The 14,808-nt window shown below is 32.8% G+C and overlaps 1 protein-coding gene across 4 annotated transcripts in view; it reads left to right on the top strand.

Annotated features, from left to right (window-relative positions):
- The window catches only part of FYB1 (FYN binding protein 1), a 144,524-nt gene that overhangs the window by 116,411 nt on the left and 13,305 nt on the right, over positions 1-14,808 (top strand). For 3 of the 4 annotated variants that reach the window (XM_039842611.1, XM_039842609.1, XM_039842608.1), the window contains exons 7-15: positions 378-498; positions 1,991-2,150; positions 2,651-2,795; positions 6,506-6,528; positions 7,638-7,701; positions 8,519-8,656; positions 10,234-10,259; positions 11,909-11,975; positions 14,504-14,594. In XM_039842611.1, coding sequence (XP_039698545.1) covers positions 378-498; positions 1,991-2,150; positions 2,651-2,795; positions 6,506-6,528; positions 7,638-7,701; positions 8,519-8,656; positions 10,234-10,259; positions 11,909-11,975; positions 14,504-14,594 — 835 coding nt within the window. The remainder of the gene's footprint in view (positions 1-377; positions 499-1,990; positions 2,151-2,650; positions 2,796-6,505; positions 6,529-7,637; positions 7,702-8,518; positions 8,657-10,233; positions 10,260-11,908; positions 11,976-14,503; positions 14,595-14,808) is intronic. The other variant, XM_039842612.1, reaches the window with a different exon arrangement.

A 14,808-nucleotide genomic window follows, 5' to 3' on the forward strand; every position in this document is an offset into this window, starting at 1 on the left:
ACTAAAGTTTCTGAATGGATGCACATGTGTGTGCTCTTGTACCTCTGTAAGATAGAGAGAGAAGAGAGAGAGAGAGAGAGATTAATTTTATTCATGCTGATATGCAGCAAGAACCGGGCTTTTATAAAGTGTCCTTCAGTGGTTGGCACAAGTTGTAAAGGAAAGCAGGGCTTTTGAAAGGAATCCTCATTTGCATGCCTCCTACTGGTTTTATGAACAATTTCACACGCCCAGGAATTTTGACAATCTTTGGCTTTTTATCTTCACCTAGACTTCAGATACTGTCTTCTGCTGTGAGTAGAAACCTCTGTGAATAGTGAGCCTTATCACATCGATGCCTGCAGATGATAAAACAACCTAACAATTTTTATTCACAGAGAAGCGTCCAAAGAACGAGAGAAGAAAAGGGAAAAGGAGGAAAAGAAGAGATTAGAGCTGGAGAAAAAGGAACAGAAAGAGAGAGAAAAGAAAGAACAAGAGATAAAGAAGAAATTTAAAGTAAGCACTTGCTTGCTGATAGGTGAAAAAGAATAACTTCTCTTTCTTTAAAATTTTCACACAAAAGGGGCACCATTCTTGAAATCTTACATGGTTGAAGAATTACTTAATTGTTGTATTCTAAGGAGTAACTATCCTCATAACAGTATTTTTGTGTGTGTGTGTCCAAAACGCTTCCTTACCCCTGCAGTGAAAATGTAATATGATAAAATCCAAACTATAGTGGCTTGTAATTAGTGGGCATCCAGGAAATTTTATGTTGATTGAGTGAATGAATGAATACGCAGTTACTCAAACTCATCTTGGCTCTTCTCATTATATATTTCATATTAATCTACTTATGCTATGAGTTTAGGACCACACACATCCCTGGGGCATGTATTATAATGGTGCAAGGGACACAAGTGTCTCCAGATGAACCAGACCTGTCTCAGAATAAAGTTTCTATAAACTACTCTAACTTCTGATGTCTAGACCTGACTTACATTTTTGCCTTATTTTAAGCCTATGTTGACTTCTGATACCTGCTGTTTTTCATCCCTCGTCATCTATCTGGATTTCTGACCTATGTCTTCTCTAATCTCTGGTTTCTAATTGTATGACTTCTATTACTACCACCAATAACACTGCACTTGTAGACTATCCTCTCTTGGCTATACCATCTTCAATGACATAGCCCATCTGGTGTAGGTCTGGTATGTCAGCTATATTTTAAATTGATTATCTGAGTTATAGAACTATTCTTCATTTTAAAAAGAATTCATATCAAGTTTCCTTTATTTAATTCCTCTGAAACATTTAATATATGGTTTGAATTATAAAAATTTGATTTATATATAACTTAGTATATTTATTATCTTTAAATAAAGGTTCAATAGCATGACACAGGGAAAATGTAAAGCTTAGACAGTTGGACAGCTGTGGGTTCAAATTCCAGCTGTCTATGTGAGTTATGTGATCGTGGGCATATTACTAAACTGCTTTTCCTGATAGGGCAACCACCACCATCACCACCTTCCCTTCCCTTTGCTGTTTTAGGGCTTCAGAGAATCATCAGAATAACTACACAATGCAAAGAGGGAAAACACCTTCATCCCCAAGCAGATCACCAGCATATCCCATAAAAACACATAGCACCTAGCATGGATTGTCATATATAAGTGATATTTGGTTATTAGTTAAATCCTTTGCAAGGCTTTCACAGAGTTCCTAGTTCCTAAGGTCCACAGATCACTGCCACTCTCTCCTGGACCCTAAGCACATGCTTACTTATTCTTTGCTTGTTCTGCCTGACCCTGTGGTTTTTCCCTAACCCCTCCTATAAAAACATTCACCAGGAATAACATTCATACTCAATGTCTGGTTCCAACCTGTAAATGTTGGAAATAGGCAGGTTGGCAAGTTACAGACATATTGTCTTTCAAAACTGCATTCCTTAAAGATTTTTTGAATAGTAAGGAAGCCTGTTGTGACTATTTTTTCCTCTTTGCAGCTAACCGGCCCTATTCAAGTCATCCACCTAGCAAAAGCTTGCTGCGATGTCAAAGGAGGAAAGAATGAACTGAGCTTCAAGCAAGGAGAGCAAATTGAAATAATCCGCATCACAGACAATCCTGAGGGGAAATGGTTGGGCAGAACAGCAAGGGGGTCATGTGAGTATAAATTTTCCTATGATTTCAAGGTGTTGTTTTTGAGCCCAAATGAGATGTGCAAATTCTTTCAGAACTACTCATAAGCGTTAAGAGTATTGTACAGGGTGGACAAAGATAAGAGGATTCAAAATGACAAGTATACCTCCATCTTCACCTCATCTGTGTTATCTTTTAGTGGGGAAAAATGTAAATATTTATATTACTCCAGGGAGGAACAAAGGGCATTAGGTTCTTCATTGATGTTAAAAGGAAAAAATGAGTCATGTTAATTACTTTGGAATCTTGAAAATAGATTCTAGGCTTACCCCCAACCACAACAGCATAAAAGTTGGACAAAGTACAGTATAATGTGTGTCTACATGGGAAATCTATAAATCAGGATTGCAAGCAAAGAAATGAAGAGCAATTTTAAAGAGCAAATGTGCAATTGATATTTTATTCATGACTTTAAAATATTTAAACCTCAGTTATCTGAACATAAATTGTTCTCCTTTTGGTAGATGGCTATATTAAAACCACTGCTGTAGATATTGACTATGATTCCTTGAAACGGAAAAAAACCTCTCTCAGCCCTCTGTCATCAAGACACATTGAAGACGACCAAGAAGTGTACGATGATGTTGCAGAGCAGGATGAGGCTAGCAGGTATGTGCAAAAACAACGTGTAAAACACATCGGACTGTCTCCTTGTCACAGATTATGCATTTTAGGATCCTAAAGTTTTACCTTCCACATTTCCTACTGCTCTTTATCACTAAACTAAATTGCCATATATAGTAACTCCAATGTGGGTGCAAGGTCATTTGAAACTCCGGAATCTTTTATTTTATCCTTTGGTTTTATGTATCAAAAACTACTTGAAATATAATGGCCCATTTGCCAGATCTTACCAAATATGTGGTCATTCCAAAATGCTGTTTTGTAATATTCATTCTGATTTCATCTTAGAGATATGCCTGAAATAAATATGACTAGAATATGAAGCATGAAATATGAAATTTAGTTCTGAAAAGTGTAAAAGCTTTTTGCTCTGAAGTCTTTGAGTCTAAATATCTTTGTTCTTATTTGAAAATAAAACAGAAAAAAAGAATGCTTTCTACTACAATTCCACTTTGCTCTTTCAAAGTACAAAAGTAAAAACTCAATTCCCTGTGATCCCTGGGTATCGACTAAGGGGCACTCTTTTCATTGCCCATTCATTCCACTAGATTAGAGTGAAGTTTTCCCCCATGAATTGTTGGAACACTTGTCTGGGGCAGAGGAAGAGAACAAGAAATATTTCCTGGAGGAGCCAGGAAGGGAAAGTGGCCATCCACTCTCATGCACCTTTTCTTCTCTTTTCTCCCTTCTCAGTCTTCTTTCTTTTTCCATGTCTCCTCTTCTGTCTTCCATTCCTAGCTCTGATCTTTTATGTCCTTTCTTCTTCTTGCTTTTCCATTCCTCTTTTCCTTTCATTCATTTTTCCTCCTATATCTCCCCTCCCTGGTAAAGCCATAATCCCTTTAAGTTGAAGGAAAAGGAAGAGGAAAATCTCCAGCCTGGTTACATCCACATTGTGGCTTTGGCAATCTTTCATGGACATCCTGAAACACACAATCTGTGCTCGATCTTCTTTTGGGTAAAAATGTGTTTGCATTCTTCATAATTCAAATGTCAAAGAAAAAAATGTCTTAATTATCGACCATTTAAATAACATAAAACTATCAAAATAATAATATACTTATAAGACATAAAGAATTAACATTTCCCTCTTGTGGCCTTTTACCTCTTGTCATAAATTTGTTGTGTTGCTTTCTGGAAGTTTTGTCTTTCTAAAATGAATTGTAACCTGCAATGCCTTCCTACCATGTTATGATCATAAATTATATAACATATAGCAAAATACTAAATGTTTACAGTGGAGTTTACTGATTGTAAATTGGCTTTAGTGATCAAAAACACATTGACCTAGTTTGGGGGTCAGTAAATATCAATTTTGAGGTCAGTTGAAGTTCTAAATGGCCATAATCTGAGATTTCCAGAATTTTCTGAATATGATCATGTCATCCCATGTATATCATCACTGTATATACTTTATGTTTAGCCTTTGTTCTTTAAAAATAAAAACCACATTTATCTTATTCTGGGATTAAAGGACCCCAGTTACATTAATAAATATGTATTTGCACTGATATACATACTCAAGAAAAAATAATCCACAAAAAAAAGAAATGATATTCTTAAAATAAAGCATTATTTAACCATAATAGGTGACTATTTCCCAAAACTAACATTATTATTTTTTCATTTTATCAAGTCCATACATACCACAATTCTAAAAGATACTCGAGTTAGTAAATATGTAGCAGGAAAAGAATCTTTTATTTAATAAAATGGGAATAGAGGAAGTGTATGGTTTTAATGTTCAATATCTTAAAGTATAGCACCACAATACCTACTAGCATCTATTCCTCTCATGCATATTTAACAAAAAAAAAAAAAGAAAGAAGAGACATAATTTCTATACAAGTTTTGTTTTTGAAACTACAGCTGCTGCTGGCAGAGATCTCATAACAGAACATGCTTTGTCCTTAGTAGAACAAGGAAAGATGCTGACTGTAGCAGGCAGCTTGCCCTGGCAAGAGTAAGGGATGGCACCATCCTCTCCTCCCTCCTCCAGATGGCTCCTGGTCCTTTGCACACTTTACCTTCTCTTTCCTGATCCCTTTAGGATAAGGAGAGTTGGCTGTGCACTTCAAATTCTGTGAGTAGACAGGAGGCTTAAAGCACAGGTCCCAACAACTGTCTTTCTCACTTCTTAACTAAAATAATTTCTGTAATAAATGCGAAAAGTGAAGAAAAGGAAATCCCAAATGCAAATTCCACTTCTCCATCTCATAACAAACTGTTTTATGCTTCCCAACCTTTTTCCTTCCATTTATCCTTTCGTTTCTCTCTTCCTTTCTCTTCTTTTCTCATACTCTTCTCTCCTTACCTTCACTTCATCTATTAAATGTTTTGTATTCTAAACAGATCATTTTGGGAAGTTGAAGAATTGCTCTAGGAATAAAATAATATGTGGCAGGCATCTTTACTCCTGATTATTATTACCTTGTTCTTTGGGAATTGGGTATGAAAATCTTCGTGATGGAATCTATTTGCCAGGAGTGTCAGCCAACCAGAATTGTAACTTTTCACATAATTCTAACTTTCTGCTTCATGCTCAAAAGGAAATGTCAGAGAAAACAAATGTGAAAATAGTAAGTAAAGAATATACTTAAACTTCATCAAAAATCAATTCCTTATTTATATATTGACATTGATACATTGATTGTTTTTCTATAAAGTTCCATTAACAATAGTGTTTTTTATTTCTAAATTAACCATAGATCTCTGTCAGACCAATTTCTTTGATCTGACTTGAAGATTGAGGAATCAGATATGAGTGTAGAATTATTCTGTATGGTTGTAATATCAGACTGATATCTGTTGCCGACAGATTATCCAAAAGGCAAAAATGGAGGTACAGGGAGTGCAACTAGGTGTAGACAAAATAATATTTTATAGGAAGACATGATGCTGAGGTTCTTAGCTTAGTTCTTCAGTTAATTAAAAAGACTTGGTCAAATAATTTAGTTTCTCAGAGTCTCAGTTTCTTTTCTGCAAAATGAGAGGATTGAACAAGATGACTTCTGAGGTTTTCCAATTCCCACAATCTATACTTCCTTTGCTCTCGCCAAATTCACATTTCAGTGGTGGGTACAAGCAAGAAACAGATGATTATAAAATAAATAGGGTAAATGTAAAATGTTATAGAACTAAATAAGAAATCCAGGGAATCTGGATTTAGGGAATCAGTGGCCACACTATATAAAAGCCTCATAAATAAGATTTCCATTTTTTTTTAAGTTCTCTCTTTAAAAAAAAACATTAGTGCTATTGGACTAAGAGTAAAATACTGTGGTTATAAGATGTTGAAAGAGAATCGAATATAATGCAATAATGGTCCTATATGACTCCAAGAATAATACTGGGTTGTTTTTTTTTCATAAGTACATTTATGGAATAATGTATAATCTGAAAACTGCCTCATGGGAAAATGTTAGAAGCAAACAGTATCATGGTTTTGAATACTTATATAGTACTGAAACTCATTTGATTCTTATTAGATTTGTTTTGTTTTGTTTTTTGCCTTATTACAACTCACGTATTATGATAAAGAACAATTTTTCTTCCTCTTCGCCTGTAACATCTTGAGAACTTTTAACTGGAATATTATCTCTCTTTGGTATGACTGCTCAATACATATACTTGTCTTCCTAATAGGTAAATAATTCATATATTAATTGAATTTGCCTCTGTTTTTCTTTTTCTAGCCACAGTCAAAGTGGAAGTGGAGGTAAGCCACACACTTTTATAAGCGGTTTCTTCAAGTCTTCAACATTTTTTGTGTGTATTAATGACAACGTGCTTTTGTTTGCAAGTCATAAGGAGGATCTTAATGTGAAAGAGAGGACACTGGACTGGAACCAATAACCTGGATTCCAGTCCTAGTCACCAAGTGACCCTGAGCAAGTTGCTTCTTTCTTCCAAGTTTGTTATGGGTCTTAGGGTGACTCCACTTCCAGTGTGCCCAAGGCAGTCTTGATTTATGCTAATTGTCCTCAGACAATTATTAAGAGCATTTCCTTCACCTTCAGAAGTATCTTGTTTGGATGATAATTTACATGGTTACTTTAGCTATGACTCCTAAAGACTCCTTGTTTTCTCATCAACAAAGCAAGGACATTTTACTAACACTTTGCAGTGCTAAAATTCTCATCCTAAAAGTCAGATTTCAAGATACACTTTGCAGTGCTAAAATTCTCATCCTAAAAGTCAGATTTCATTGTATAGAGAAGGTTTTCAATAAACACTTGCTAAATAAATATTTGTCAAATAGCAAGGTTCCTGAGAAGTTATAGGGTAACAACTCAAACAAGAAAGGGTTTTACTTTAAAAATATCACTTTGATGAAACAATATTTAAAAACTGAAAAATTTGTTTCAACAACTATCAATGTTTACAAAGTCACATTTTATTCTATTTGCTTTTATTTACTTATATCTTGATCGATATATTTTTCTAAATGTCTTATCACCATTAAGTATTTCTTATCACCTCATCTTTTCATTTTCCACAATAAATATTTAAGTCTATTCTCTATTCAATTTTTTTTCTAATATTTATTCTACTCATTCCTTTCTTCTCCAGTGAACAGTATCTTTTATTATCCTTCATATCTTTATTACATTTCACCTCTAAGAATTCCCTATGAAGTGTTTGACACAATTTACCTACTATCTAGGTGAGAGTGGGAAAATAAAGTTATTTTTTATTTAAACAATTATTATGAAAGAGGGATATTTTCTGCAGTTAAATAAGACAGGTTTATTACTGAGTTTTCAGTGACTATTATATGACCAAATTATAAAATTAACAGATTTCTCTCTCTTAATCCAAATGAAGGGATGTTCCCACCTCCCCCAGATGATATTTATGATGGGATTGAAGAGGAACATGCTGATGATGGGTAAGAATAATCAGTGAATTGCCTTATTGCAAATTATTGTTTATACTAAAATTTAGTTTTGATTTCTAATAAAAAGTGGAAAATAGTGTTCCCTATTACATCACCAAAAATGATTTAAACATTTGATTAAAAGCAGTAGTAAATCAGGAAGTGTAATTACATTACACTTCAAATAAAGGGATGTGTTGTTTGGAAGAACCTCAACAACTATGTCACAAGAAATGAAATGAAAAGGGATACAGAATTACAGGCGTTGTAGTTTCTTTTTTTTTCCAAACTTCTCCCAACCATTTATTTATCAATCAATGATTTACTTTTACAACAATCTCTGGAGAGTTTATCAGCTGCATGGCTATCCTTTGTGTAATAACCATAGTAATAGAAAATACAAATAAATTGAGACCACATGCTATCTGTGGCAAAACTAGTACTGACTAGTTAACCCTTTAATTGTTTAAACTTTTAAAACGGCATATTTAAAAATTTTAAGACCTGTTAATTACTTAATTTTAATCATAAAATAAAGCTAAATTGATGTTTAAAAATTAATCCTGACTTAGTTTGCTATTTTAAGAACCAAGAGAAATCTTACTAAATAGAAAAAAAAAAATAACTTACCTACTACTTACCTAGTAACAGCAACATTCACAGACCATTCTAATAGCAACATTCTAATAGCATTATCTTCTTGAATATAATGAGTAACATACTGCCTAAATGATCGGCACAGTATAATTAGAAGAAATCTGAATGTCCACCCAATGTCTTCATGTTCCACTGACTATTCCATTCTGATCAATGCCTGCATGCTCCTAAGCTCCACGTTACAGGTTGAAGAGAAGATTAACTCATGGTCCTGGGGGATTTTGAAGATGTTAAAGGGAAAAGATGACAAAAAGAAAAGTATACGAGAGAAACCTAAAGTCTCTGAGTCAGACAATAATGAAGGTTCATTGTAAGAGTCGACCAAGCAAATTCAGTGCACAATAACTACACTAATATCAAATTAACGAAATGCTACTAATATTTTATAACCAATAACCAAATTCTACAGGCTTAAACCATTTTAATATTATTTTCCATTAGTCATCTTTTACTCATTTACTGTCTCACCCTTAAACTCATGCATTTACAGAGGAGCACGAAGTATTTAAAAACCATTATATGATTCAAAGATGTATTTTGCTTTCCCTATAAACATGCACAAACACATACACGCATACATCCATGTACACACACACCCCCTCACACACTCATACACACACTCCACTTAATAGGACTTTTTTCAACTATAGCATCACATATAAAAACTTACAATTCCAATGCCACATTTTATTATATAGTATTTTATATTGACTACTCCTCAAACTATAAATACTCTATTAAAAATTAATTGCTAGAAATCAAGGACACAATTTGGAATCTCTTCTCTCTAAATGCAATATTTAAAGTCTTTGAACTCTCTTCCACAATAGCGACATATTCTATTTGAATGATATATTTATCCTCTACTAAATTAATTCTAAATATCTTCAGTTAGTCTAAATAAAAATTAATATATGAATTTTCTCTTTCCATCCCAACATAACCCAACATAATTTAGTATATATTCTGCACATATAAATTTGAAGGATTATAATCATATTAGCTGGTACATGATTAAACCCTTCTGTGAGACACTAAAATGATACTTAGTAAAAAGGACACTAAAATCATAACTAACAAATAACAAATCTTCTCTTGATGCATTATTCATTAATATAGTCCTTACTTAGAAATAAAAGCAGAGATTATTTTTTCCGCTTCAATTGCACACAACCTAATTCTGATTTTGGATCATTCGAACTAATGATCTCTCACACTTTTGTATAACTGCACCATTCTTCCAGTGATGTGTGTGTGTGTGCTTAAAGTTCAGAAAGTAATAAAAACAAAGGTTTTTTTCTGTTGCAACTAAATGCCACCCGATCCTGATTTCAGATCACTTCTATTAATAAGCTCTCCTTGACTTTTTTTCAGTAAATATTCCTCTCTTATTCACCATTCTCCTGTTTTGGGATATGTATATTGGGGAAACATAGTCATATAAAGATTCCTATGACCTTTGTTAATTTCTACTCTGCATATCTACTCTTTGAGTCAAATAAATAGTTTTGGACCTGAGCTATGCCGCAATGACTCCGAAATATTGAGTCCATTTAGTTTACTTTGGTATGACGATATATCCAAATTTCACAGAACAAATCTGAAAACATTGTTCCAATGGCCATGGGCAAAACAAACCACTGAATGGCTTGACTCTTGACTTTTTTGGCCAACGTCAGAGTTCAAAAAAATATTGCTAAATTCCAAATTGACGGATAGAAACTGGAACTCAGTGGAGAAATGGAGGATGAGAAAGGAATCATAGTCAACAGATTAATTAGCCTTTATGAGCCTCTAGGCTGTTACTTGTTAATGTGTCTCCTAAATGGACTGAATTTCTGTGTTTATATTGGTCTGATTGTAACTGTGTTTTCATTTTCTTTTCAGTTTCCCTTCTCCTCCTAAACAATTGGGTAAGTATTAAAAACAAACCGTATATTATATATCTCATTTCTTGCAGATAGTGTAATGGGAAAGCATTGGATATAATCACTATATCTTGATTAAAGTCCTAACTCTGAAAGTAAATGTGAAACAGTTTCTTCTTTGTACAATTTTAATCTGCTTATGTTTTTACCCATGCTAAAACAGACCTTTAAATTTTTTTTCTTAATTAATTAAACAAAATAAAATGTCTCACAAGAATATCTTGGGCTCTAGAAACTTTATTTTAATTTATAAATAAAATTTAAAAGCACACCAAATACAAAGAAAATCTATTCTTTCAGGCTGTTTATCTTACTTTGTTTTCAGTGTCAATTTTAAAAATATGTCAGGCACTAAATTCAAATTTATCAATAAAAAATGATGAGCTTGTCTCTTGGTCTATAATTTTCAAAACATATTCAAGAAACTTAGTTCCACAAAGAGTAGGTATAAAATGTAACAAATGTGATCAATAAAGTAAAAAATGTGTTTTCTGTTTTAATTTTCTTTTGTTCTCATGTGTTCTAAGTGCACATGTATGCAATAGTAATTTTTCCTTATTTAGAAATCAATAATTTGTCATTTTTTCTACTTATTTATTATGAATTCTTCATATAGCTGAGCAAGTTTTATCCTGTGAAATTAATTAACCTGACTGGGGCGTGGAGGGAGAGAGGAAGAGAACTTTATATGTATATACAGAGAGAGGAGAGTTTTTAAAGGAAATCAAAGCCTTGCCACTACCAGAAAGCATGTAAATTTCTATGATAATAGTACTTAAAACACTTGTATTCTCTTCAACTTATCACTTCAGCTTAATTTGCTGGGGAGCATTATTAACAAGACGTCTAGGAAGAGGAAAAGTAACTGTAGATTGGGAAACTTTTGACCCAGTTAAGTTCATAGCAACTTTTCCACCAATACTGATTCTCAATATCTACTAGTATTAGAAGTGTCTTATTAATATTCTTTTCACTTTAAAGTGGTGCCACACCTAATACTACTATAAGGTAAAAATTAATGAGGAACAGAACAGTGAGTAAAAGAGAATGATAGATTGAAATGATAGATAGATAGATAGATAGATAGATAGATAGATAGATAGATAGACAGACAGACAAAACAGACAAGTAGACAGATGATAGATAGATGATAGATAGATAAATAGATAGATAGATAGAAAGATAGATGATATATAGACATATACATAGACATATAAATAAAATCATATATATTATCATAGCACCCTAAATCACATAAGAATCTTGATTTCAATCTCTACTGCCTACTGCCAGTGACCAACAATGTTGATTTGTTTGTCAGCAATCTACTAATCCTGCCATTCATCACAGTTGTGAATTGTCAAATAATCTCAGTCACTGTTTTGTTTTGTTTTGTTTCCTTATAATGATAATTACAATTATGGTCACTGTTTTCTTGAGATAAATTTAACTCGAGTACACAAGGAGATAAGAACCTCTCCGCTTTAAGGAACAGACAATGCTTCCAGGAGAAATGTACAAAGACCACAAGGAAACTTTTTTTTTTAATCCTTGAAACAATCTTTGTCTTAAACCCATCGTATCAAAATATGAACTAATAGTGTTTCAATATTTGCTGTTTTGTTTTTTGTTAGATGTGGGAGAGGAGGTTTATGATGATGTGGATGCTTCTGATATCCCTGCTCCCTCAGCAGAGATGAGGTAATCAACATGTTCTCATTACAATGAAGTAATGAAAATCAGGCTGCCCAAGAAAATTCAACTAGAATAAAACTCCAGTAGGGTGTGTATCTACTATGTGAGATCACATTCACTCTGTCTTCTTCTCCCTGATTTCTGCTCTAACTTTTCTGTCAGGTTTCTGAGTGGATAGTCCACCCCCTCTTCCAGGGGTTCTGCTCCTTGTTCCCTGAATATCCTCTGCCCTGTTACTCACTGATGTCAGCATTCATTCATCCGTTCATTTATTCACTGGGAAAGTATTTGACAGCCTGATCACAACTACTCTCACTGAGTCATCTCTTCCCTTTACTCTTCCTCTTTTCTAAAAACCATTTTGTCTTGAATACACTTCTTAGTTTATATCTCAGCCTTCACCACCTTGTTCAAGCTTTTTCTGTCCTCCACAAGAAGACTTTTTCCTTTTATGAAAAAGATGAGGATTTGTTTCTTAACAGGACTTCTAGAATGTCTCTTCTTCCTATAAGCATCAGTTTCCCAAAGGTTCCATTCTAATTAAAAAAAAAAAAAAAAGTCAATGGTAAATAGCGACATTCTTTAACTGAGCTAAGGTGTCAATTTAAATTTAGCCTAAAATTGTAAGAAAATCTAAATCAGTTAACACGAAAAGAGTAACTTGAAAACTTTTGAAATAGGAAACAATATGGTAGGATGCTTTTTTATATTCCAATAAGTATGTGAGACTCATGACACATACCACGTAAAAAACCAGGAATACCTCTCTAACTTTTTCAAGAAAAAAAGAAGGCAAATTAAAAGATCTTGGACTTGATTAAAGGATGAAAGTAACAAACGGAATACAATAAGTGATGTCTTCTGAGCTGCACTGGTAACAATGCACAAGTGAACTCGAAGTATTTATTTTTACCAAGATTGTTAAGCTCATTTTACCGAATAAGAGATAGGATCGAGATGAAAGAAACTGAAGAAAAAATGTGCTGTCATTTATATATAAAAATCAAGTTCTACAGGAAAAACAAATAAGAAAGATGAAAGGAGAATCAGTCTCCTTTTTCAGTTCTCCATGAAAGGAAAATCTAATCTTTAGTAATATGTTAGGTTTTAATATTCCTTATCTTTGGGAAGTTGCTTCATCCCTGACAGTTTTTAATGCCTTTTTATGTTTCAAATTACTATAGAAATGCCACTATTTTCCATAAAATTGCTCTCTAGAAACCTATAGACACACACTGGCCCTTTTCTTCAAGGAAAATAAACCCCAGCTAATTAAACTTTATGTAATACGTACTGTTTTTCAGAGTCTAAAATAATTTTGTGTTCTCTAACATAGTATTCTATTTTTAAATAAGTTTCAATAAATTATTTTCAAAGATAGCTTGTAAGGAATTTTTTAGCTTTCTTGTACATTCTGATAATTCTAGAGTGCTAATCAGGGACAGTAATTCCACTACTGCCCCGAGTACCCTAAGACAGAAAGCACTGAGGGAGGAAGAAGAAACTTCAGCAGGTTACTGTGCTGTCTCATTTCACAGTGAATTAACTAAAGTCTAAGATTCAAAAATTAAGAATCAAATATTTTAAATAAATCAGTTACAAACAAAACTTTGTCTTATGTCCTCTAAATAAAAAATTAATATCAGTGTTAAAAATGTTTCGTTATTCACAAATATACTGATTTTTTAAATTCCCTTCTGCAGAGATTCACAGCCCTTCCCTAACATCCCTATTAAACCCTCTCGGATGGTTCTCAACTTTGGCTGTCAAATCAGTATCACCAGAGGAGTTTTTAAAATAAGTATGTCAGTACTTGGATCCCATTCAGTCTAATTAATTAGAATTTAAAATTAATTTAAATTAATCGAATGTAATTAGAATTTCTAGGAATTGGGCAATGGCGATGGTAGTTTTTAAAAGCTTCCCAAGTGATCTTATATGTGGCCTGGCTGCAGAGTCACTATCTTCAGCTTATTCGCCTCTTATAACAATTGACTTTAATCCAGTTGGTATCTTTATGATACCACCCTGGCTCCACTTTAAGTAGATATTAAAAAAAAATAATAACATAGAAACTTTTTAAGCCATCAAAATCCATTGTTTTTAAAATGTTCTTTTCAATAAAAATAATTTATTAACTTTTTTTTTAAGTTTTTTAAAAATAAAACGTTTTCTATGACATTGGCCAAGACACTTAATTTTCTAGAAAGGGATGAAAAATATAGGGGGTTCAAGAATAGTTTGAATCATATGAAACCACTGATATGTAACTGTATTCAAACTATACTTCAGTGATTTCATGTGGTTCAATGTAATAGATCATCTCTTACTTCCATTTTAACTCGTAATCTATATTCTCTTGAACTTCTTCTGCATTATAAAATGTCATCATTTATTACAATGACTGTACTGGATCTCTAAGAAAAGGAATTAATTAAAAATAAAATTTAATTTTATGAAAAGCTTCTATTACACACTATTTTTAAAATGTTTTTGAAACTAAATGTAGTTTTATGTGTGTTCTGCCATTCTAGTCAAGGAACCAAGGCCAAGACAGAAGAAAAAGATCCTAAGAAGCTAAAAAAGCAGGAAAAAGAAGAAAAAGACTTCAGGAAAAAATTTAAAGTATGTCATATTTAAATATTATACAAAGTTCAAAGTCCTAATGAAAAAATCCTATGATTTTTAAGTTCCAAAATGCATATTTTAAAAGTGTAATTACCAATGTCACAGTTATCCATCATAACTCTTCTATTTTCTACAAAATTTATTTTAGATTTAAATTTATTCCTATGATAAATTAAGCAAATATATACATGTACAATATGTATACTGAAAT

Source organism: Pteropus medius, unplaced genomic scaffold (assembly GCF_902729225.1).
Source record: "Pteropus medius unplaced genomic scaffold, Ma_sr-lr_union100, whole genome shotgun sequence".
Lineage (NCBI taxonomy): Eukaryota > Metazoa > Chordata > Mammalia > Chiroptera > Pteropodidae > Pteropus > Pteropus medius.